Source organism: Rhopilema esculentum, chromosome 21, assembly GCF_057945365.1.
Source record: "Rhopilema esculentum isolate cy_ngs chromosome 21, ASM5794536v1, whole genome shotgun sequence".
Taxonomy (NCBI): Eukaryota; Metazoa; Cnidaria; class Scyphozoa; order Rhizostomeae; family Rhizostomatidae; genus Rhopilema; species Rhopilema esculentum.
Window position 1 is genome coordinate 61,044 of NC_142835.1, and position 23,619 is coordinate 84,662.

At 36.2% G+C, this 23,619-nt stretch overlaps 1 protein-coding gene across 1 annotated transcript; it reads right to left on the bottom strand.

Moving 5' to 3' along the window:
* LOC135684266 (putative ATP-dependent RNA helicase Pl10) lies at nt 1-23,571 on the bottom strand. Its single transcript, XM_065199737.2, has 17 exons — nt 23,345-23,571; nt 18,277-18,346; nt 16,171-16,269; nt 14,869-15,066; nt 12,913-12,961; nt 12,429-12,528; nt 11,506-11,550; nt 11,196-11,286; nt 10,652-10,731; nt 9,832-9,930; nt 8,818-8,978; nt 8,539-8,683; nt 7,696-7,840; nt 6,987-7,168; nt 6,548-6,665; nt 5,817-5,976; nt 1-1,581 (listed from the first exon to the last, which is right to left on the bottom strand). The coding sequence occupies exons 1-17, from the start codon at nt 23,387-23,389 to the stop codon at nt 1,329-1,331; spliced, it is 2,040 nt and encodes a 679-aa protein (XP_065055809.1). The 5' UTR covers nt 23,390-23,571; the 3' UTR covers nt 1-1,328.
* Between the last annotated feature and the right edge of the window lie 48 nt (nt 23,572-23,619).

Sequence of the window (23,619 nt, forward strand, 5' to 3'; positions counted from 1 at the left end):
TTTCTCGCAAATGTTTTCATCTATCGAAGTTCTAAGGCCGGTATCTGTTTTGCGGCTTAGTTAATCTTTCCATTTAATAATCAATGCATCATTAAGGGCTTATTTTATCAACAAATTTGCCAGCATTACTATTGGAGATAAATTAGAACTTAATCAAACGTTTCATATTCTTGAGTTACAAATGAAAGTGATATCAGTGGGCCAGAAAAAGCAACACATCTTAAAGAAGATAGTTGCTGGCAAATTTAGTCTTTCTAGACGAGAGAAATTCAAATAATTCTAGTCACTGTCATTTCTTTTCGGCTACAAATGATTATTAATCCAGGTTCATAAATTACCTTATTTTCAGATTTCAAAAACACTAGTCAAATGAATAATTTCAAAAACCTGACTTAAGCATTTGTTTTTTACGTGCGTCACAATATAGAGACTCAATGAAAATAAAATGAAACCACAAGCTATATTCTGAATGTTGGATTTTCAAAGGGCCCTAGTAGGTTTCCAAACTTCTATTCCTTGTGTCTTAGGATGTAGACGCTGTTTTAATACATTTTTCTGACATCAACTTTAATTCCGACAATGGTAAAAAAGAGCCCCATACTGAGTTAAGCTACTTGTGATACATTAGCCACAGCACTTAATTTCAAAATATAGCTACTAAAATCTTCTGACACACTTTACGGAATACAACACGAAACAGCCAAATAATGGCACATTTCTTACCAGCTCTCAAATTGCAAAACATGATACCCTAGATACGAGCTATGTAATAACAGATATCAACCATTTAATGATAGTTGGACCTCTCCGTTGTAAGGTCCCAAGAAGAACATTACATATTTACTAAGGTAAAAAGATTTCGGAGGGAAAGGCTGACTGGATATGCAGTCACGCAGAAAAAAGATAAAGTGAAAAGTATCCAGAGATTTGGCGAATCGTTGCTTTTTAGGTGAGTTTTTTCTTTCCGGCAGAATGCGCCACGTGGATTTGGATTAAGGTGAATGGTCATTCCACCGAACCGCCAAACTATATTGATACAAGAGATGCATGAAAATGCACAAGTCAGGATGTAATTACTGTGGAATAACAAGCATAGTCACCAGGCAGTGATAAGCAACAATTGGTTTCGTCTGATCTCTGGATAAACATGCATTTTTAATTCAACCTCAATCTTGATAGCGACAAGTACTCCGTGCATTAGCAAAGCTCGCATATAGATGTCTCTTTTATCCCCCGATTTACCAACAAAAACTGACTGAACAAGGCATAGTACGCTAATAATGAAAATACAAACACTGCTGCACGTTCTGGTCTTTGGCAGTCAAGCCTTAGTTGTCAAACCAATCGTCGGCTGCAGGACGTGCGTTTGGAGGAGGCCCACGGCTAAAATGATGGTTCTGTTGGACAAAGTTGTTGAAGCCACCGCCGCCGCCACCACCACCACCACCAAAGCCAAAGCCAGCGCGACTGCCGCCGTAACCCTGACTACCATCGTGGCCTGACCTGTAGCCACCTTGGTTTTGATTGCCGCGATTCTGATACTGACGGTAATCCCTGCTCCCAAAACCACCCGCTCCGTACCTTCATATAAGAAGAGAAGAACACGGTTACTTAAGTAATCCTAACATTTTGACAATCAGTGACATTTTGATACTGACAAATATAATTCTAGATTAGTGAAAAATCAGGTATTGCTTTTGGAATAGCTAACAATATACTAATTATATCTGAGAGGAAACGCACATCTCGGTATATTAAATAATAAATACTTGGTTATGCAAATGCGTTACGATATGACGAACAATTGCATCAAAGACTTGAATGCGCAAAAGCAAATTTAAAACTTTATATTGCTTTATAAACTACGTACACTAAGGAAATCTGGGTCTTTGAGAAAGAAGACATAAAACTTCCTATTGATTTTTTCAGGTTTAACGACCATATCTTAAAAATACATGACAAACGATCTAGTCTGCACATGAGCTTTTCGAGCCATGCATCAAAAGGCGCCAAAACACACAGTCAAAACAAAACTTGTCTTGGAGCAACATATCTTAAAAAGGAATGAAGTGAAGGCCGAACGAGGTATATTTGGGGGCGACGACGAAGTCATGCCGTTAATCAAAATATGGGCGGACAAAGGCATTCAGCAACGTATCCTATATTTGAAAGTATCCTATATTTGAAAAGATTGCAAGAAGACTGCAGAGGGAGGGAAATACATTCGTTCATTTGTTCAAGTTAGGGAGAAAATTAAAGTCAAGGACAATAATAATAAATCTGAAAGCAATCGGAAGAGCTTCAAATACTATGAAAGCATCAGGTCAGAAAAGTTTCAGGTCCGGCGATGTTGACGATGAAGATCATGGCTGAGCTTCATCATGTTTGCCAAAGCTTCATCCATATTTGGGAACTACCCAGCAACCAACTATAGCCAAATGCAGCAAAGCTAAAACTACACCAGAGTAGGTATAACATGTTCTGTAGTTCAGAAAAATAAGAGGAAAATTTTGTTTATAGTAATGACTTTAAAAATATTGATTATTTTTGCATTGACTGTTATTTGTAGATGCTAATCAAAGAGTTTACTGAACACTGATAAAGTACACTTTAGCCATAGCGCATTCCATGTTTTTCTCTCCACCAGACATTCCCGCCAGGCATTTGGACATGGCAGGATTCCACCCCAAGACCATTTTGAGATGTGCTCTTCAGGGACCAACTTATGTACGCGACCAACTTAATCCATGTTTTGAGACAAATCCATGAAAACTCTCAATTTTCTCATGCTTTCTGAAATTCTTTGACATATGTGAATGAATCACAAATTTACTTTTCATGGTAATTTCTATTCTAGTTAGGTTTTATTGCTTTTCTCTATGTTTTTGGTTGTTTGATCCAAAGATATTTGAAGAGTGAGGCGTAGAGTAAACGTTGTTTTCTCGCTGTTCAGCAAAGAACAGACTGCAGCAAGTAAAATTCAGCTAAACATCTCTATAAAGATACATCACAGAGTTAAAAAAACCTATTGTACCTAATATCTGCGCAATGAATAATACTATCGATTTTCCTTATCCATTGATTTTGCCACGCCAAGTTCTTTCTTTCATTTCCTCAGAAGCTAAGTTGGTGTCTCATAGAGTTGAAAGGGCTAGAATTCAATTTTGAAGGGGTTTATTACGGTTGTTAGGCACAGTTAATTTGATTCCCTTTTTCTAGTTGGAGATATATATTTTTGAGCATTGTTGATAAGAAATCTCAACTTTCAGTTCGCAGTTACTAATATTCTCAAATTTAAAACTTTTAAAGCTTCATGATCTTTTTCAGCTAAAACTTCTAAGCGTGTTTATATGTTCATAAAATATCCCCTATTTGTTTCCATAACTTCAATATATCTGTGGCATCTATTCATTATTATGGTATTGTACATAGGCAGGCTGGCAATGATGATATTTTGTTAACTCAGACTGACACTAATGAATATGGTGTCAGATCAATGAAATACTATGGAACAACGAGCTGGAATGATATCACTATCAATATAACATTGCCATTTTTTGTAAAAGACTCGGAGACTACCTTTTGAAGAAGATCATTAAAGTAGATTACAGATTGTCTATTTGCCAATAACTTTCCTGATTATATATATTTAATAATTTAGATTTCCAAAAAAATGTGGCGTTGAGAGGGGCCGCTCCATAAATATTTCCCTTCATACAAATTCTCTAATCATGGCTATGTTATTAATTATGGCTTAATCTGTATGCTTGTATTTATCATTTGTAACCTCTTGCATTTACAATTGTTGTAAATAATCTGATCTCTTCAGTATTTGTTTGTAGATAAAACATATCGAAACTATCTATTTTGACAAGGTAATTTATTAGCAAAGTTTTGCACTATTTTCACTTATTTTGAATTTCACATTACTTAAAAGTAGCTTGAATAAAATCAAAGCATGGGAAAGCTTCAAAAACTTTGTCTAGAAATGTTAACATAAGTACAATAGGACACAAACACCAAGGGCATTATGAAACCTTCATAAACTCCGAGCACTAAAGTTTTACAATTTGAGAACATTTCTGTACTATCAAAAATTCTTAGCCTTTTCTAAAAAAATAAATACCAAGGAAGTTGCTTTAAACAGATGTTAAGTATGTAAAGTGTGTTTTTTAAGATTTATTAGTACAGCCAATGTTTCTCAAATGGCATAAAATAAACAAGTTTGGTTTGTTCTTTGCTATATATCTGTATCCTGGCGATACTGCACCAAGAACTTCTTAGAAGCATTCCTTACTTCGTCTGCATTTCTTAATCTGGTAATTACTTGCAAGGTGCCTGCATGCCGTATTTGGTCAACCAGTGGTTACAGGTCCGGGTCAGACTCTTTATGGTATGGGTACGGGAAACATTTCATATATGTTATGCAAAATGCAGCATATAGCAACAACACTTTTCATTGTTTCAATGACCCCCTCGTTCTGTTTTAGAAGACAAAGCCATTTTCCCTTAAGCCTACCAAGGGCATTCTCAAGCACCGTTCTTGCTCTACTCAACCGGTAATTAAAGTGCAACTTTTCACGCGATAAATGACCATGATCAGGAAAGGGCTTTTGAAGCCAATAAAACAATGGATGAGCTACATCGGCAAGTATCACGACTGGAATTTTCACCCCATTTATCTCATTGGCTTTGGCTTCAGAATAATTTGCCAGCTTCTCCTTTCTTGAAAATAGCTGAGTTGGCAAAAACTCGAGCATCATGAACTTCCTAGGCCAACCAACATTGATGTCAATATAATCGACTTATTCTTTTAAAATTATGGAATACCATCATTTACGATTGTAATAACCAACATGAAATGAAGCTGGGGCTTTAATCGGTATGTCTGAGCCATCCACAGCTCCTGCACATTGTGGAAAGTCCCATTTCTGCTCAACAGTTTAAACTATCTTGTCGAGATCATCAAAATTTGGTATCCGTGTGTAGCTGGATAGCATAATCTCAGCCATGAATGTGCAGAACTCATTGCATGTCGAAATCGAGTGTCTTGTCTCGCAAAATAATCTCCTACGACTCATTCTAAAGTTACTTATCCAGTCGTTTTTTTCAAAACCTCCTTCAACAATAACATCCCACCAGCTTCCACTCCTCTGCCTGCTCCAGACTGATCTCACAACTGATCTTGCTCGGGACAACTCCGAAATTAGGCTCTGAAACATTATCTGATTCCTTCTTGACCTCAACCTTGAATATGTTTCTACTCGATTTGCAGTTTCCCGGTACCATCTCTCCCGTCGTCTTCTTCGTCGTACATTGCTCAACTTTAGAATTTGGTAATACAACATGGTGATGATCTTCAGCATAAAAACCTGCCTTGAAAAGTGCATTCCTAACATTCTCATCTAGCGCCATTCACAACGAAGCGCATGCGTGGCATCACTAACTCAGGGTCAACCCACCTTTGCGTTTACAAACTTTATGGTCAATGTAGTGTCAACGACGAAAGTGGGTTCAACCTGGGTTCAACCCAGCTTAGCGTTAATCCAGGTTAAAAGTTGTAGTGAAAACAGCGCTATAGACACGTTCTTCCTTACAACCAAAATTCTGTGCTGGAGAAAACTAACAAACGGATAAAATAATATTCTAAAGTTTAAGATAAAAACGAATTTCCAGCGAGTTTAGCCGGGATAATTAGGCCAATCAAATTTCCAAAAATAAACATATTACTTATTAATTCGTAGCTATAACCCAGTAAACAAAAAGTGGCACGTTGCTTGCATTGTAAAAATGTCAACAGCCTGTGTAACACTAACCTGCCTCTTTGCTGAGCCCTCTTGGCAGCTTGGTGTTGTTGTGCTTGGTAGGCCATAGACTCAAGCCAGTTAGGCACTTCTTGCTTTGCTTCCGTCAGTAGGTCCATCAAATCTCGCGCAACGTTGCGGTTCTTCTCGTTAAAGAAAGACGTTGCTAATCCTGTTTGAAAAAGGTCTTTCAATGAAGCAATCAAGAATGATACGACTTGACTGGTAACAGAGTGGCAATGGCCAATGTTAAATCACATAAGTTTTTTATCCGTCGTCTGTTTCCCGTCCAATTAGAGTTACAAGGCCTTTGAAGTACTCGAAATCAGTCTATTTTAATCTTTTAAGAAAAAAATCGATACTTCGTCTTAGATTTCAATGAAAGATAGTAACATAATTTGTAGCTATTTGTAACTTTTTTGGGAGGAAGGAAAACACTTTCTAGGCTTCTGCACATTGAGACTGCCACGGTGATAAAAGTTTCAGCAATGTGAAATATACTGATGATGCCCTATTAAAGCTAGCGGGTACATAAATATAATAAGATCATATTGCAAGACTTAAATAAAAGGCACAGAAAAGCCAATGCATATGCGTACTAAGGTTGTGCATTACAGAACCCCTGCCTAGATCAAAAGGATTGAACTAACAAGGGCAGCTTTACACAAATAATTCTGTGGAACAGGATATGAATGATACATAAGTTGATGAATGCAAATAACATTGTACACCGCTTATCTCACCAGTGTGTCCCACTCTTCCGGTTCTTCCAATTCTGTGTACGTATTCTTCAATATCTGTTGGCATGTCAAAGTTGATCACATGCTTCACGTTTGGAATGTCAAGACCCCTAGCAGCCACCTGCGTTTAAAGTAAGTATATGATCGAAACCAGTGTAAGAAATGTTCTTTTCAAACTGGGGCTAAATCTTTAATTTGGTAAATTCAACATAGATTATTGATACGAGGTTTAGTTATCTGCGCATCTAAAAAAACAAATAGACCAAGAATTTTGAAAAATAAACAACAGGTCTCAAAAAATAAAATATTATACTATGGAAATGCTATATGCTTCTGTTGATATGTGAGATTTGATAATTAGCTTTATCGCACATATCCTTTGCATATATCGTTAAGGTGGAGAAAAAACGAAAGCTAATACAAAGATTAAAGATGAACGTACTGCAGTTGCAACGAGGATTGGAGTTCTTCCATTTCTGAAAGAGGCTAAGGCAACCTCTCTTTCATATTGTGATTTGTCTCCATGAATGGATGTTGCATTGTATTCTTCTCTATACAAATAATCTTCAAGGGCATCAGCTCCTCTTTTTGTCTCCACGAAAACAAGGGTCAAAGAATCAGGACCTTAAAGAGGAAAGCAACTTCGAAAATGTGCATTTTACAAGAAGGGGCCCTCCAACTGCCTCTTAATGTTATCACCATTTCAGAATTGATTTTCAAATTACAATTTGTTTCTAAGGCCACTGTACAAAAATTTTGAATGGCATTTCAGTAGCAAGGTTGATCATATGGTAAAATCTGCTGTTTTGGTACCATAGGAGAAACGATTTAAACTTCCATCTAAGGCAGGACAGTAGCTGGGCGATTAAGTTTATTCGCATCACCCTGAGCCAATAATATCTTAACCTGTCTATCAATTCAATAAGCTAAACTGAATCAGAAAAATCTTCACGAACAGTGTTTGTTTTGGAAGTTTTAAACACAAGACCTTAACGAGGATTGATGTATTAACAGTTCATGTCTTTTTTTAAATATATGGCTTTGTCTTATGGCCTAGGTGACACTTATTTTATTCTCAGCTTCACATTAAAACAATTATTTGGCAGCTTCAAAGTGTTATATTGTAACCATTGAAGGCGAATAAGGTTTACCTGAGGCGTTCAGCAGGTCAAGTAGAAATGAACGCTTGTCCATTTCCTCTACCCACACAACCTTTTGGGTGATATTTTCGCTTGTAGATCCAACTCGGCCGACTGCTAAAAATATGTAATTGTCCAGGAAATCTCGGGCAAGCATCTGGTAAAAGAAAAATGTTTCATAGTCATAAGTATCTTTAGGTTTTCATGGCAACCGATCGATCTGGACAGAAAGGCGAATTGACAACCGCACACAAGGAGCTGTGCAAGCCTCATTATTGAAGGTGCATAATTGCTAGGCACAACACAACTTCGAATAATGAAACCAAAGGCCAGTGCCTTTTATAGCAGAGTACGGCATGATTTGTTAAAAAGGACCAGAATCCGAAGCGATTCTACAATACTTGTCGGTGGAAATCTTGCGGTAAGGTCTCAGTTTTACAAATTAATCAGTGTTGGTTTATCAATTGTCATGCTGGTATCAAAAAATGCAAACTATTCTCTAAGGGCCTTGACTATTGGAGATGAAGCAATTAGAAACAATTTTCTATGATTTTATTTCATATAGTTCTCTACTTAGAGCAACTTTGCACACAAGTTCGTAAAATTCGTTTTTTCGAAACTGTCCCCTAAAAAATGGAAAAAGGCCTGGCAACAAATGCATAAATTGGTAACTCCATTGGTGACAAACACCATCTGCCTGGAACAAAATTTTTCGAAACAGATGCTTTAGGAATAAACGATATCATACATTAAATATTGCAACAGCATTACCATATTCACAAAACAAAACTGAACATACTTCTTTTCACTAAAAAAGTACAAAATTCTCCCTTATAAACAGCTATGTCTACCAACCTGGATCTCTTTAGGGAAAGTGGCACTGAACATTAAGGTCTCTCTTTGACCAGGTGGGGGCATGTCACATTTCTCCACAATTTCGCGAATCTGTTGCTCAAAACCCATATCCAGCATTCGGTCAGCTTCATCAAGCACCATAAATCTAGGTGAGAAACCACAATCAGCACATTAGGATAGAGGTAATGCCTTTTTTTTGCTTTTGCTAGATTAGCTGCTGCGTATGTCCCTTAAAAACACTAGAATAAATCACCAGAAAGCAAGGGCAAACTTACAAACCTGATTGACTCAAGTCCAATTTTTCCTCTTTGTATCATATCCACGAGACGACCAGGAGTGGCAACGAGCAAATGACAGCCACGCTCCAAGTCTCTCATTTGGGCACCAACATCGGCACCACCATATACAACACAGGGACGTAGCATTGACCGATACGCGAACTAGAACGAGACAAAATCGCCAAAATCATATTTTTACAGAAATTCTAGTTAGAGTATAATTCATACAGAATGACATAGTCACCTTGTATACAAATTTAAGACACACCAATAAATGCGAATTTGTTTATGTTTCTCGCATTTTATCTTAAAATTCAATAACGACTGCTTCCCCTTTAAAGCAGTTTGCAGATTCTGGCATGCTACAGTTTGAACGATTCACGTCGTTCCTAATAGATTGTGTCGATTAAACATTTCTGGCGCTAGATCTCTAGCCTGCAATCAGGAAGGCGAAGTCAACGACAACAAAACAGACAATGTGGCGAAATGTGTGGCGGACAGCATATGCAGATTTTACACTGGCGGATCTAACTGGGCATTGCAACAAATCAAACAGGCGTCTTTTATTTTTGGCATGTCTCACCACTAGAAAAGTGACCCTGTGATAATTTCTATTAGGCGTTTTTAACATACCGAGCAACTGAGCAATTACCTGCTACAAATGGGATGACGCTTTATCATGTCTTAGCCAGCAATATTGTTCTTGAAAAGGCATCCTTGTAGGTCAAACGACCAATATAATATGTTTCCTTCATCTAACTAGTGAATTTTGATGAGTTATAAATAACAGAAATTAAGTTTTGTTTTATCCAGGGAAGAACGAGACTTTCATTTTAGAACCATTTAGGAAGGTTGTTAACTTTGATCTTCAACTATACTTTTGTTTGTCTAGACATTTATCAAATACATGGAAAATCGTTTTAATTCATCCTAGACTCATCCATGATGACATCCAGTTGAACGTCCGTATTACAACCAAGCAACTCAATTAAAAACAGCATATAACAGAACTCACCTTTCTAGATTCATCATAGATTTGTGATGCCAACTCTCTTGTTGGAGCCAAAATCAAGCAGAAAGGAAACTGCTTTCTACGACCAGGTTTTCCTCCAGCCTACAAGGTAAGACAAATCAAAGAAATATAAACTAATGTTAAGAGAAATTTATCTGCAGGAGGAATTCCGAGCCTAAACTAACAAGAAAGAAATATTCAGAAAAAGATAAAATGTAAGAAAAATGCACCAGTGTTTTTTTAGCTGAGAATATTTTGAAAATCCCGGAAAAGAAATATCAGAAAGAGATTTGAGCTAAAACTAGAATAATAAACGGGTTCCAACGGCCGAATAAGTCTGGGACACGAATTATAAAGTTTAATTGACAGGTTGACAATAAAAGTAAACTGAGCGGGAATTTATATGCCAAGAATGATTTGATATTAACAATTCTAGACATCGATGAATGGGGAAATTTTGTAAGAGAGGGAATGAATTTCATGCTGCATAGAATGAGTTCAAATGAAAATGAAACAATTTCCATGCTATTTTGTTTGTCAAACTGGTCTTTCTATCGACTGGCCTTAAGAATTTTTTATGAACCCTCTTCTAAAAAGAATGCTGAAGGTCGTAGGGACAATAGAAATTTGCAGAAAGGTCAAATATGGCCAGCAAACCGCAAGTTGCTCAGGCCTGGTGTGAAGGAAATAGTACATTAATGACTAATTTCTCTGTGGATGAGCTAGGCTTTGACAAATTTCATTCACGAGAGTGCCATTAATTGACTACATGTTTCATGATCGACGTTGGGCTTAAAATAAGAATCATAAAAAATTGCCTTACCCCGTAATTCTGACCGTAAGGTCCTTCTTTGTAAATTCTATTCATAATCGGCAAAAGAAAGGCAGCAGTCTTTCCAGATCCTGTCAAAAAAGAAATCGCTTGTAGCCTGTCGAAATTTTTCAAAATAATTCACATGAAAGCACTTGCCGAGATTGCAGGAAAGACACAAAGCGACCAAAAACAGAGCGTGCCTTTAGTGAAAAGCGTCTTGCAGCATGGAAAACAATTATATTTGAATACATAAAGCTTCAAAGAAACTGCATTCAATTTTGCAATTCAGCTTTAGAATGTGAGCCTTGGATATCTTCGACTTTCTCCTTCACTAAAAGGATATTATTCTCAACAGAAGATTTGCGAAATTGACTTCTTGAATAAAACAAATTTCACATAATATTTCACACATATGTATTTCACATAAGTTTCTCCATTAAAAAATATTGCCTGCCAAATTGTTTATCATTTGTCGATACAATTTTCAAGAAATTGCAGCAGTCACTATCGATGCAAGAAGTAACTAAGGTAAGCACCATTAAAAATTACTCACCAGTCTGTGCACACGCCATTAAGTCTCTATTTTCTCTAACAATGGGTATGGCATACTTTTGAACAGGGGTTGGTTTTGCATAACCACACAGCTAGAGGAAAAAGCAAAGTTATGACATAGAAGCCGTGGCGAACTGTCCATAAACTCATCTTAGGTAACCACAAAATTGATTATTCAGTGCTATTTTTGTCATTGCGCAGCACTAGCATTAATGTAGCACACAGCAGAACTTTTTTTAAAAAATAAATGAAAAAGCTCTTTTTCAAGTGCTTGCACTTCTTAAAGTCTTTTTCTAAAGAACGGGTCTTACCTTTACATTTTCTGCCAAAATTTCCCCAAAATCACACTCTTCAAACTAAAATGAAAAATAAAAGGCATTCACTAACATTTCAGTAAAAATGAGTACCACGATAAAAGAAGCCTGGTTGAGAATAAATATAGGCCCTTTCTCTTCTGAAATGTCCATCTTAAGTTCATTCTTTTGAGATAAGCTTTCAAGATGAGAAACGTTTCCAAATAAATTTGCAGCGACATGTTTATGCACAATATGCGCAATTTGCATTTTATGGTAAGCGTTTCTGCCGCTTTGTCATCAAATTAAATGCGCGTTACTGAGTAACCTAGAGATGAAACACTTTGCCGCAAGTATGATAAAAAAATTGACGTTTGTCTTGCAAAAGCGCGTTCTGCAATAACTGCTGACAAGATGAATTAAAAAACTCTTGTATCATCTAAAAGACTTGTATCAACAGCATCAATACCAGCTGCTTTGGCAAGCCTATAGTAGAAGAAGCAAAGAGGACACGTGATTGAATTAGTTGGGTGCTATACTGCAGAACCCAAGCACCGCTGGCTTTATTTTTTCGTGTTGATAACTTAAGCATCCAGCCTGCCATGCAATTGTCCAGTATGCAAGAAATAAAATGAGCTGCTAATCTACCATTTCCTAACCGTCACTAAGTAACCGTTAATCATACATGTATTCATTCACTTTTGGTATTTGGAAAGGTAAAGAAGCCTGGTTTATCCTCACACAAAGCAGCATAAGGGAATAATTTTCAGAGGTAGCTGTAGATGTAGTGTAGGTTTTCATCATCCTTTCGCGCTCAAAGCAAAATTATTATGCAAATGAACAAACCTTAAAAGAAAAGCTAAGAAGCAATGTTGCGGTAAATGAAATAATGTTGGCAAGTCTCCAGTACTATAATCTGGAATTAACAAAACTAAACTTACAGTCTCAATATTCTGTGGAGAATCATTTCCTGTCGCCTCTACAGGAATGTCTTCATACTTGTCAAAGTTGATTCCTGTGGATCGATCACCAAATAACTCTCTAAAGAAGAGAAATGGAACGATTTCAAAGACGAAAGAAGGCAAATTCTCTACTTAACACCAAGGGCATTAGAAACATTATCGCAAATAAATTTATTTTTGCAAATAAACATTTAAAATTGAAACATATAATCTTTAATCACTTATTAAAGAGGCTGGTAATTAAACATTTAGTATTTGCCGAGCCATTTTGCCCCAACAATAAATTTCCATGCTGACAGAGTGGAATGAAAAAGGTAAGAGACAAAGGACCCAAAAAATTTGAAAGAAATGAAGATATAAAGTGAGCATGTTTGCTAGTGCCGTACAAATTTCAAATATAGTACAAACACGTAATACTGATGAAATTGCAAATAAAACAAGTTACAAAGAAATATCAAAATACCTTTCGAGCCTGTCATTTCGTGGTAGTGGCTTTGACCAGTCAAGGTTTCCTTAAATCATTCAAAAATCAAAAAAATTCTTCAGTTTAAGAATTCTAATTACTTAAAAAATATTACAATAATAGCAATGTTATTCAGCTGTAAACTTGTGTTAGAGTAATTCTAGGATAATATAGGTTGTGCGTCAAAAAGGCCCTCATCTGAAATGCAACATTGCGGGTCGCATGTAGTAATTGTCACGTACAAGCCTTAGCAATGTGACGATGGCTCAAATCAACGAATGACTAGATGCAACGCTCTGCAATACATCACTTATATAAAAAAATCTTGAACTCAACTAAACATGACATTAAATCATTGAGAAAGACCAACTTATGAAAAATATTTGTAACAAAAAGGTTTAAAAAACGACCTAAATTTTTGTAGTCATCACAGCGGTTAAAGCCATAATTCAAATAATGCAAGTGAGTGCAAATTAAACCAAAAATTTTCAAAAGCAAAAGCCATGAATGCATTGGCTTTGTAGCGCAATAGAAAGATCAAAATTGCTAGGCAAACAATTAAAAATTTCCCATAACCTCCCATAACAAAACCAGTTCACTTAATTATCAATAAATACTATAATAAATAGCAATTATATGAGATCACTATCATTATTCGCACATTTTTACTATTATCACCCTTCATACCGCAATGCCATTTTATCAACTAAAACATTGGCTCATAAAGCATTCATTAAATCTTAAACAAATTCTTTAAAGTTCATGCTTGTGACAAAAATAATCAAGCATGTAAATAATAGATAAATAGGGGCGTGACGCCCCCCTTCCCCATCCAAAGGCTGGAAAATTCAATAACAAATATGTTAATTTTATGGTTTAGGAGTTTTGGGATTTTAGAGCCTAGCGTACACTAGCGATTTTTGTCGCCAGCGACGGCAATTTTTGTCGCTGGCAACTAAAATCTCTAGTCTGCGGGGAAAATAATCACAGGATATTTGTCGCCAGCCACTAAAAACTGAAAATCGCAAATGTGAGGGGCGCAAAAACAAATTCTTGTTGATCAGCCAATCAAAAAGTGTTTTCAAGGCACTTGGAAAGTGTGTTGATTTGTAAGAAAGTTTACAAGATGGAGGTCACAGGAATATGCTCAATTTTTTATGCTTCTATATTGTGAAAGATCTGCAGTAAAAGGCTTTTAAATGGACGAAGCAGAAAGGAGAAGAATCGTTCATAATCGACTTGAAAGAATATTTCTTTTATCATTGAATATATCCAAGACTTAATACTGGTTATGCTTTGATATTGCTTTACTTCTTACGAAAAGATTAAATGTTCGTGCTACCTTAACCCAATTAAGAGATTCTTTTATCGTCTCAAGTGCCTTTAAGCTTGAGACTAATTATTATGAGTAAAATGTTGGTAATTATACAGCAACTAGAAATTTTACCAGACATCAATTTAGTAGGTACAGTAAATTTACTGGTCGAAAGAAAAATCTTGCAGGTAAAGGGTAAAGTTGGAATTTTCATCCTTCCACGACCCCTTAAATTCAGCCAATTGTTTTGTTCCTAAAAATATGTCTTCCAGGTATAAGAATCTCTTTACAATCACTACATTATTAGGTTTTTAACCCCTATACTGCTTTGACAGTAAGAGAAAACATTGGAGGCAAAGTGACTTCAAATAAATCTGAAGAATTGCCATGTTAATAGTAAAAGGTAAACTGAGGACCATGTTTAGTGGCATTAAATTAGTGGTTAGGTTCGCGGTCAAAAGTTTCAAGGGGTTCCAGTCTTTGACAATTGCCAGCTTTCTGCAATGCCAGGTGCTGGAATCACGAGGTGTCGTCACATCAAGAGGAAGTACCAGGACACTGCTCGATAAGGAAAGCTTCTCAATGTCCTACAAACCACTCTTGGATGCTAGGTAGAGAAACAAATACAAAACACTACTAACCATTGTATACATTTCTGTCATTGTCATAACCACCGCCTCCACCATAACCTTGAGAATTGTAACCACCACCAGACCCCTTGTTGTAGCCTCTGTTCCAGTTGGATCCTCCACCATAGCCTCCACCACGTCCGGAACGATAATTATCTTGCCTACCTCCATAACCACCTTGTAAGCTTCGATTTGGTTGGCCAGAAAAATCTGAGCAAGGTAAATCATGGCAATTAATGACATTTCAAATGAAGCCGCTAAAGAATCTCTTTTTTGTAAACAGCCCTGTAAGTTAAAGTAGAGAAAAAGAACTTTGTCAAAGACTTCATCAAATGTTTGATTAGAATATTCTCCTTAAAACGTATTTCCATACATTGTAGATTCAAAGATCACTGGTACATAGCATCTCTGATAGCAAGATTCTTATCCTTTGACAAGAAAGGCAATTTGAATGTGTGATTTCACCAAAACATAAAAGAGGAAATTAATTGCACAAAACAGGCAAGGCCATTAAGTCGCAGTTCTGATACCTCCTTACTACAATTTCACATAAAAACTGGCATGGTTGAAGAAGAACTAAATGATAACACAATGCAAATTGCATACATCCTCAAAATAAAAAGATTGAAAAGATAATAACTGTCCAAAACTTTTTTTGTTTTTTTTACAATATAATCTTTACATCAGATCTTTTCGTTTCACGCGGACAATTGCCCTTGCTCACGCCAAATTATTGGTGCGAGCTATTGACCACTCGTGCAAAACAATCCGTCGCCCGCAAGAGCAATTACGGAAAAGTAAGTTCCTTTATAAATCGCAGTAATCCTAAGTGAAAGTCAAGTTGCTAATAAAAACAAACCATCATTGCTTGATTTCTCACATGACAAAGCATTGCCACCAAATAGGTTGTTTACAAATCACCGCTAATGACCCATTTAGAAAATCAAAAGCTAGGCAGTCAGGTGCAGTAGATACCCTAATACTTGCCTTTGACAAACATTTTTGGATGGGCTATCACCCTCGTGAACAAATCCATGTAAGCAGTTTGTTCCATTGTGAAACTTTCTTTACAAAAGGCCTGCCTAACATGATTTTCGCCACAACCTTATTCAGCCAAACTGTAAATCTCAGTTCTCCCTTGTAACGGTTAACCTGTAGCTATTGGGGCCTTTCAAAAATATCAGTAAACAGCATCAGTGAGGATCAATACATAAATGACTAGAATACATAAAGACCATAAAGCCACACAAACTCACAACAAATGAATTTATGCAGAAGAAGAACCCCCTTACAGCATGAAAAAAAGACACAAACCTCTATAACTGCCTTGAGGAGGTCCTCCTTGCTGATGTTGGCTGTAAGAATCACTTCTCCTGTCTACTCCCCTTAAATGAGGTGGAACGTATTTTCCGGCTTAATAGAGAAAAGAAGAAAAAAGTTCAAAATGTGGTTTAAAAAACAATACTGTTTATCAATTTCATAAAATATCTCCCTTTACTATATTGATTTGAATGAATTTTTTAAGTCTGTCTTGAATTCTTACATGTCAGGTCAATAATGTCATGTCATGTCAAGTTTAATAGAAATATTCAGGTCTATCTAAAAATGTAATATGAGACTGAGTTAAATGAAGAAGCTAAATATGGTTACGTATTGGGCAACAGCACTTCTGTCTCACGAAGAAAACGAATAGATATGAAAAGTACTGGCATAAGTTTTCCATGGTCAGTCCTAAAGTGCTCTATATCATGTACATGCTTTGGTATTAATAAATAGTAGGTTTTAAGCTGCAACTTTGACTTTCGAGCTTGAGTAGGCTGAGCCCTTGTCCACAAATGCTACCACACTTATGGACTGTGAAGCAGCAGGTATGTGAATTTATGATATGTGGAGCAGGAAAAGTTTATCTTTGCATATGTTTTGGGAAGTTACATCTCTTCATATCTGCTCCTGAACTGATATGATAAAGAAAACAGAGTAGTTTGTTGATGTAAGTGCATAGCAGTGCATGATTTCCAGTTTGGTTACAATACTATCTGGCAAAAAGAAAAACAATTGAAACAATGCATACCTTCATAGCAAATTAAAAGGTGTGTGTGACATGGACATGTCTGATAAGGGATGCCAGAGGTGAGTTTCATGACTGGCCAAATCATTAATTGGTTTGTAAAATCAATCAGAGGAAGATAAAATAGATGCAGAATTGTCTCCAGTGACGTATGTGTCAGTTAATTTTACTTTCCAGCCCTTGAGTCCAGAAAGTCAAAGTGTTCAGGTGGAGTTTTGTTTCATTTTTAAAGGACTAAACCCCAGCTGTCTTTTTTTCAAACCACAGCTTTCTGATTATCATCCTGTCTATCATTGTGAATGATTAAAAGTTTGAAAATGGTTTTGAAAAAAGCAAACATTTTACGACATACTAAAAGCTTTTTGGTCTGACACTCCTCAGAGCATAAAACGTCAGAATAAGATTCTGAAAGAACACGATGGAAAATATATACCCAGTTGTGGATCGAAATTGGCCAATCAGAAAAACTCAAGCACAAGACCGGTATAGTTGACCAATCTGTGCCGCAAGCCTAAAGAAAAATTACCGATGGATCCAAGAGAGAAAATGAACTCCTTCTGTCTACACAATGGCAGTTTTTTCGTTTTTTGAAGATCAACTCCAAAACTGCTAGATGGAAGGACGACCGGGCTTTGCCAATTATCCGAAACATGTCGTCATAATAGAGTTTTGCATAATCTGGGTTGTCTAAAAGATGTTGGCCGATGGCAGTATCATTTGTTTTAACAGTGTTTCTAGACCTACAAGATCGAGGAGGCTGTTCTATTTGAGGGGCAGTTTTGTTTCTTATGTTTAGAATTTGATGTAGGGAGTGAATTCACTGTGGTACAAATTTATCCACCTTCCCCTTGTATTTTCCTTGCAACCTTTTCAAATACAAGCTGGTTTTTGTAGAAGAATATAGCTGTTGCAGGGTTCCTCCAGCTGCCCATATTTCTATAAATATCATGACTTTTCCTCCCCCAGGGGGTCTCTCTTGGTCTTTGCTTCATTCATTTTCAAAATTTGTTGTTCTGGATTGAAAGGCTTCTTCCCTTGAGCCAAGATAACTTCTGTTTTGACAATGACTTTGTGCAATGGTGCCTTTTAATGGGTAGCTTGAGAGTCACATATGGGAATCGCATCATTAACCTGGGTTCAACCCTAGGTTTGCGTTTTAACTGCATTTTTAAGATTGTTACCTGGGGTCAACCTAGGTCTAACCTACCTGCAGAATAGGGTTCGTTTTACCTAGGTTCAACCCAGGTTGGATGTGTTTACACTATGAAATATGTAACCCAGGTTAAAGTTAACCCAAGTACAACCCAGGTAAAAGTTGTAGTATAAATGAGGTTAGGTTGAAGATTCAGTACCTTCCTGATGTGAATGTGGGCCGTCCTTTGGTGACGTCCCTCTTGGGATGTTCAAGTCCAGACCAGCAACCTTAAAAAAAATAAGCAAATAGTTAGATTGAAATGAAAAAAAAGTAAAACCTGTGTAAAAACTTATATGAATTGAGAAAAAAACTAAAGGATGGCCATCATTGATTTTTGTACATATTTTTGGAAACATTCCTCATTGACAAATATCTTCCAAAATAAACAGGTAGTATTTTCTCCAGGTGTTTCTGCAATTTTGTACAAGCATACCGTTTACGACAAAATGTCCTCTGAAAATCAGAAAAATTGCCAATTTGGTAGGTTATGAATCAGCAGTAAATTTTAGTGAATTTGTCTGATGTATTGAATTTATGTTTCTAAAGTACAAAAAAACTAGTTTCACTAATAATCTAACAAATGCCCAAAAATTATATAATTATATTTAAAATGCAGTATAACTTTTGTGCATTGAGCATATTTTACAAGCAATTGTCAACCATGGCTCAGAAAGTTGCAGCAGCAACAAGAATCCGTTGCAATAATTTGACCTTGTGATATGATTATATGCTTAGAGCTCATAGTGGTAGGTTACAAGCAAATTTTACTTTACTATTTGTATTTTTGTATTTGTATTTGTTTCAATCTAGCATTTGAAGGTAGTTTAAGAGCACTAAGAAGCTTATGCTTATCAAGCAGCATCCTATTTCTGGTGATTCCTATGCCTGGAATAACAGAGAGCTGGCAACTCTCCTCATTCTGGGTATAAGTATGGTCATGCCAGGGACTTGAACTAAGGACCCATGGGTCTGTAGTCAGCGCCTCTAACAACTGAGCCACCCTCACACCATCATTATATAAACATATGCTGAATGTAAATTTTTGCCAGAACCGAATTAGATTTTTGGTCAAATCTACACTAGATGAGCAAAGTGATCATAGATAATCAGTAAGCCATAAACAATAAATTATATAATTATGGTCAAGTGCAAAAGTAAGATTCTGGCAGATCAGAAAAAATGATACATGGAGTAGGGCTACTAGCTGTCTAAGAGAAAGTTTGTGGCACTGCCTATGTAAGAGTAACTACCAAGAAATGTATTGCTGCTGACAGCTGGAAAAAAGACAGCCATTACACATTCAAGACTTGAACCTCAGCTAGATATCAGTCAAAGTGATGAAAACACTGATGGCATTAATCTAATAAAGAAAACAATTTTCAATACATCATGTCAGCAAAATTATTTAGAATTGTATGACTAGCTAGCAAGTTTAAATAGACTTCACTACATTATTTTAATCAATCAACATTACAAATAAGTAGGCTATGAATGCATCATTGAACAAATATTACAAATTAGTTCATAAAATAGTTGGCTCTTACTAATAGTTTGATCTTACTAATAGTTTGCTCTTACTAATAGTTTGATCTTACTAATAGTTTGATCTTACTAATAGTTTGCTCTTACTAATAGTTTGCTCTTACTAATAGTTTAATCTTACTAATAGTTTGCTCTTACTAATAGCTTGTGACATTCATCAATTGCAATGAACATTAAAACAAGCTTTGAATTAACTACATGTATTTTTCTTCTGCTCTCCAATTCACGACTTGTGATGAAACATTTAAAATAAAAGTTACTTAAATTATTCTTCATCAATTTGATAAATTAAAATGCATGAATATTGTAATTTATTCTTATTCGAAATCTATGCATATTGAGAATACAGTAGAATCCCATTATAACATACTCGGTTATTACGTACTTTCGGATATAGCATACTGGTGTGCTTGGTCCGGGCAAAAGGTGTGCTTGGTTTTAGTCAATTTTTACTTACCCTGGTTACAACCTACTTCGGATATAAGGAACTTAATACGCTGGTCCCTTAAAGTATGTTATAACCGGATTTTACTGTATATTCCTATTGAAAATAAGTGCACAATGAAGTTAAGCATTGAAATAATTGTAAATTTGATATTCTTCAAAAAATTCAAAGTTTTCTCTGGTCAAATCTGCACTTTGGTAACTGCATTAAAAATATTAAAACATAATTTTTGCCCTGCAATATAGGTTTTTTGTAGTGAAACAGACAAAGGATTTTGGCCTAAAAATTTACCACTAGAATCTATCTCAGAATTACCCCAGCTGCTAAAACTTGATTATTTTTCATATTTAAAGCAAAAAAACAATTTTATTACCCTCTGTCAACTAGAAGGGCCATTCCACATCAATCAACAAGGACATCGTACCTTTTACTCAACAAATTTGCAATACACAATTTTTTTAACTACAGAAAAAAAAGTATAATTAAAACATTACAGACCAATTGCTTTGTGAATAAACAAATGAGACAAACATATTTCGCCCAAACATAATATCAACATACTATATAAAATACAATTGCCAAACAGAAAAAATATCACATCGGAAAATACTGTTCTTAATGAAACTTAGCCACTTGAGTTTTTGTTGAACAACAGAGTAAAAAGTATAACATTAGAGAGAAAGGTCTATAGTAACAGCAAGATAAGTGCAAGGGTGGACGAGAAAAGAAACACAAAAGTACACAAATGAATGGATTGCTAGAGCTACAGCAAACCATTAGATTGATGTTCAGGCTGGCTGTTTATTTCTATTTAGAAAATCTGAGGCTGAGTAGTACAACTGTTAGCTATTGCTCAGGCCTTGTTTGTCAACAAAGTGAGTGAGGCATCCTTTTATAGAGACAAATTTGAAAATCCTCAATAGATTGAAAAAATATCCTCATTTTGAGAAGAAACATTTTTCAAAAAACTTTTGATCAATTTTGAGGCAACTTGTGTTCTTATTAAATTGTTCTTACATAAAAACATAGGGGCCCAAAGGCTATGTATGAAGAAGATGTGTGGTACGTAATATGAGCTTAGTAAAGAGCAGTAGCAAGAAGGATTGGACGTTTCTATTAAAATGTTTATAAAGAAAAAATATCAGAATACAGGGTCTCGGCGAGAATTTACTCTTGTTGACATTGACAGTGGAGTACGATCTCTCAGCTTGATTTGTTTCAATTTACAGTAAAAGCTCTATTAAGCCCCCTGGGGGCTTATTTATTTTCTCAGTATCAGAATGAAGGGCTTATTTGAGAAAGGGGCTTATTTGAGAGGATGGCTTATTAATCATTCAAAATAAACATATATATATATCATAAAAATGCCAAAATGCTCTAGGATTTCTTCAAAAGAATCAGCAACAGTTTTCTCTTGAAATCCAAAGCGCACAAGGAAATCTTCACATGGGCCATATCTAATACACATGATCTTATGGCCATCACACCCGTTGAGACTAGAGAGACCCACTCAATGGGCATGTTTTCTTTCTTTGACTTCAGGGGCTAGAGAGGGGGTCTAGATAGAGAAGGGGGCTTATTTTAAATTTTGGCATGGTAATGGGGCTTAAAAGAGAGGTGGCTTGATAGAGAGGGGGGCTTAATAGAACTTTTACCGTATGCTGATTTACAATGATATACAGAGATTCATGATCATTTCATCTGATTCACAATGACCTTTGCAGACTGATTATGACTCATGATGATTTTCGATTGCTCACAACGATTCATGATTTTTAACACTGCTTCATGGCGATTAATGCTGGTTCACAACCATTTGCATTCATTCACAATAGTTCATGATTATGCAGAGATGAATTTATTGTTTCATTCAAGTTTTGAAGTTCGAAAAAGTGGTTTCTGATGTTTGCAAATAAAAAACTTTAATTTCCACAATAGCTGTGTCTTCCATTGTGCAAGGACACAGCTGATGAATGGTTGCTGCTGCAGCTTACTCTGTGCCAACTTCTCTTTGGCACGGGGAGAATATAAATTTGCAAAATTGTCTTGCTATAGACGTTGAGTTGAGTGAACCTCATTTTGTAGCCGCAGGCAAAGCGAGCAGGGTGCTAATTAGAGGAAAATTGGAATTCCTTGCTTGGCATTCTGAAACTGCAACAGCATAACCCCCTGTATCAGAACCAAAAAACATGTCGTCTGGCTGTAGCCAAAGGGTCCACCTGATGCATTAACTCGTCCTGGCAAAAATGTGCCATCTTCCCCTTTGGCACGGCCAAAATAAAAATTTTCAAAATTGACTTGCTGATGACGACGAGTCAACATAATTTTGTAGCCGCAAGCAATAGAAAGCGGGACAGTAACTAGAGGAAGATTGAAATTCTTCACGTAGCATTCTGCTACAACAATCACGAAAAACGGTTACTTACTTACTTACTTACTCACTTACTTATTTACTTACTTACAGGGTCCCCCACACCATTCTTATATGTACTCATTCTTCATACATGAAAAAGAGTGTATGGTGCACATCAAACTGTTTATTTGCAGTTCATTTTCTACCTGTTTGATACTTGATTTTGATTGTGGATCCAATCTGCATAGAGCTTAAGTAAATAGGAAACAACATACATGAAACTTAATTTTCATATGATATTTGTCTGCAAAAGCAAATGTAAAAAAATTGATGATGGATGTCAAGCTCATTTGCTAATGGTGAATTGATATGGAGTAGCCCCGGAGGTCTTTGCATTAAAATTTGCCCCAGTTCCATAAAAAAAATTTGACTGCTGAAAATGCATTTACTGTACTAAAACTTTGTACACTTATTTTGCTGAAGCAAACGTCACCGCAGATAGGAAGGTCGCTTCTTGGAAATAATGAGCAAATATATAAAAATCATAAATCTCCAATAGTACGCATTCTTCGTCTCCAGAATAAACACGATAAAGAACAACACGATTTTTGTTAATGAGGAAAAATACTTCTGAAAAGGTTTTGTCGAAGAATTTTAATCAATCTTTTGCGCGATTGCGTGGCCTGCGGCAAATGAATGTTGAGTTCTTTCCTTTTCTAATTGATCTCTTAAGTTTCTCACCATCTGCGGAACTACAATTTCATCACAAATTTCAAGGAAGCAACTATAAGCTCGACATAAAAATAGCCCCACTTTGGGAAAATGACGCAAGCAAACCTTCATTTGAATCAAAGTAAAAATCCAAGAGCGAAAGATCGGGCCTACCTGCTGCTCTAGACTTCGAACATCTCGATGGATTGCATGGCTCATACCTGTACAATTAGATAGTGAAATCCACTATTAACTCCACTACTTTGCTAATGACTATTTAAAATTCTTTCTGACTTAAACTTAGCACTTTAACAGCACCCAGCTTAGAAAAATTGCTTTGGTTTAACTTCAACTGCGATCGGCGCACACTCGCCTTTGGCAACACAGGAAAGATCTTCACAAGCCTGTCTTCAATCAGAAGGCCTCGTTCTGATGAAACGGTCATGGTC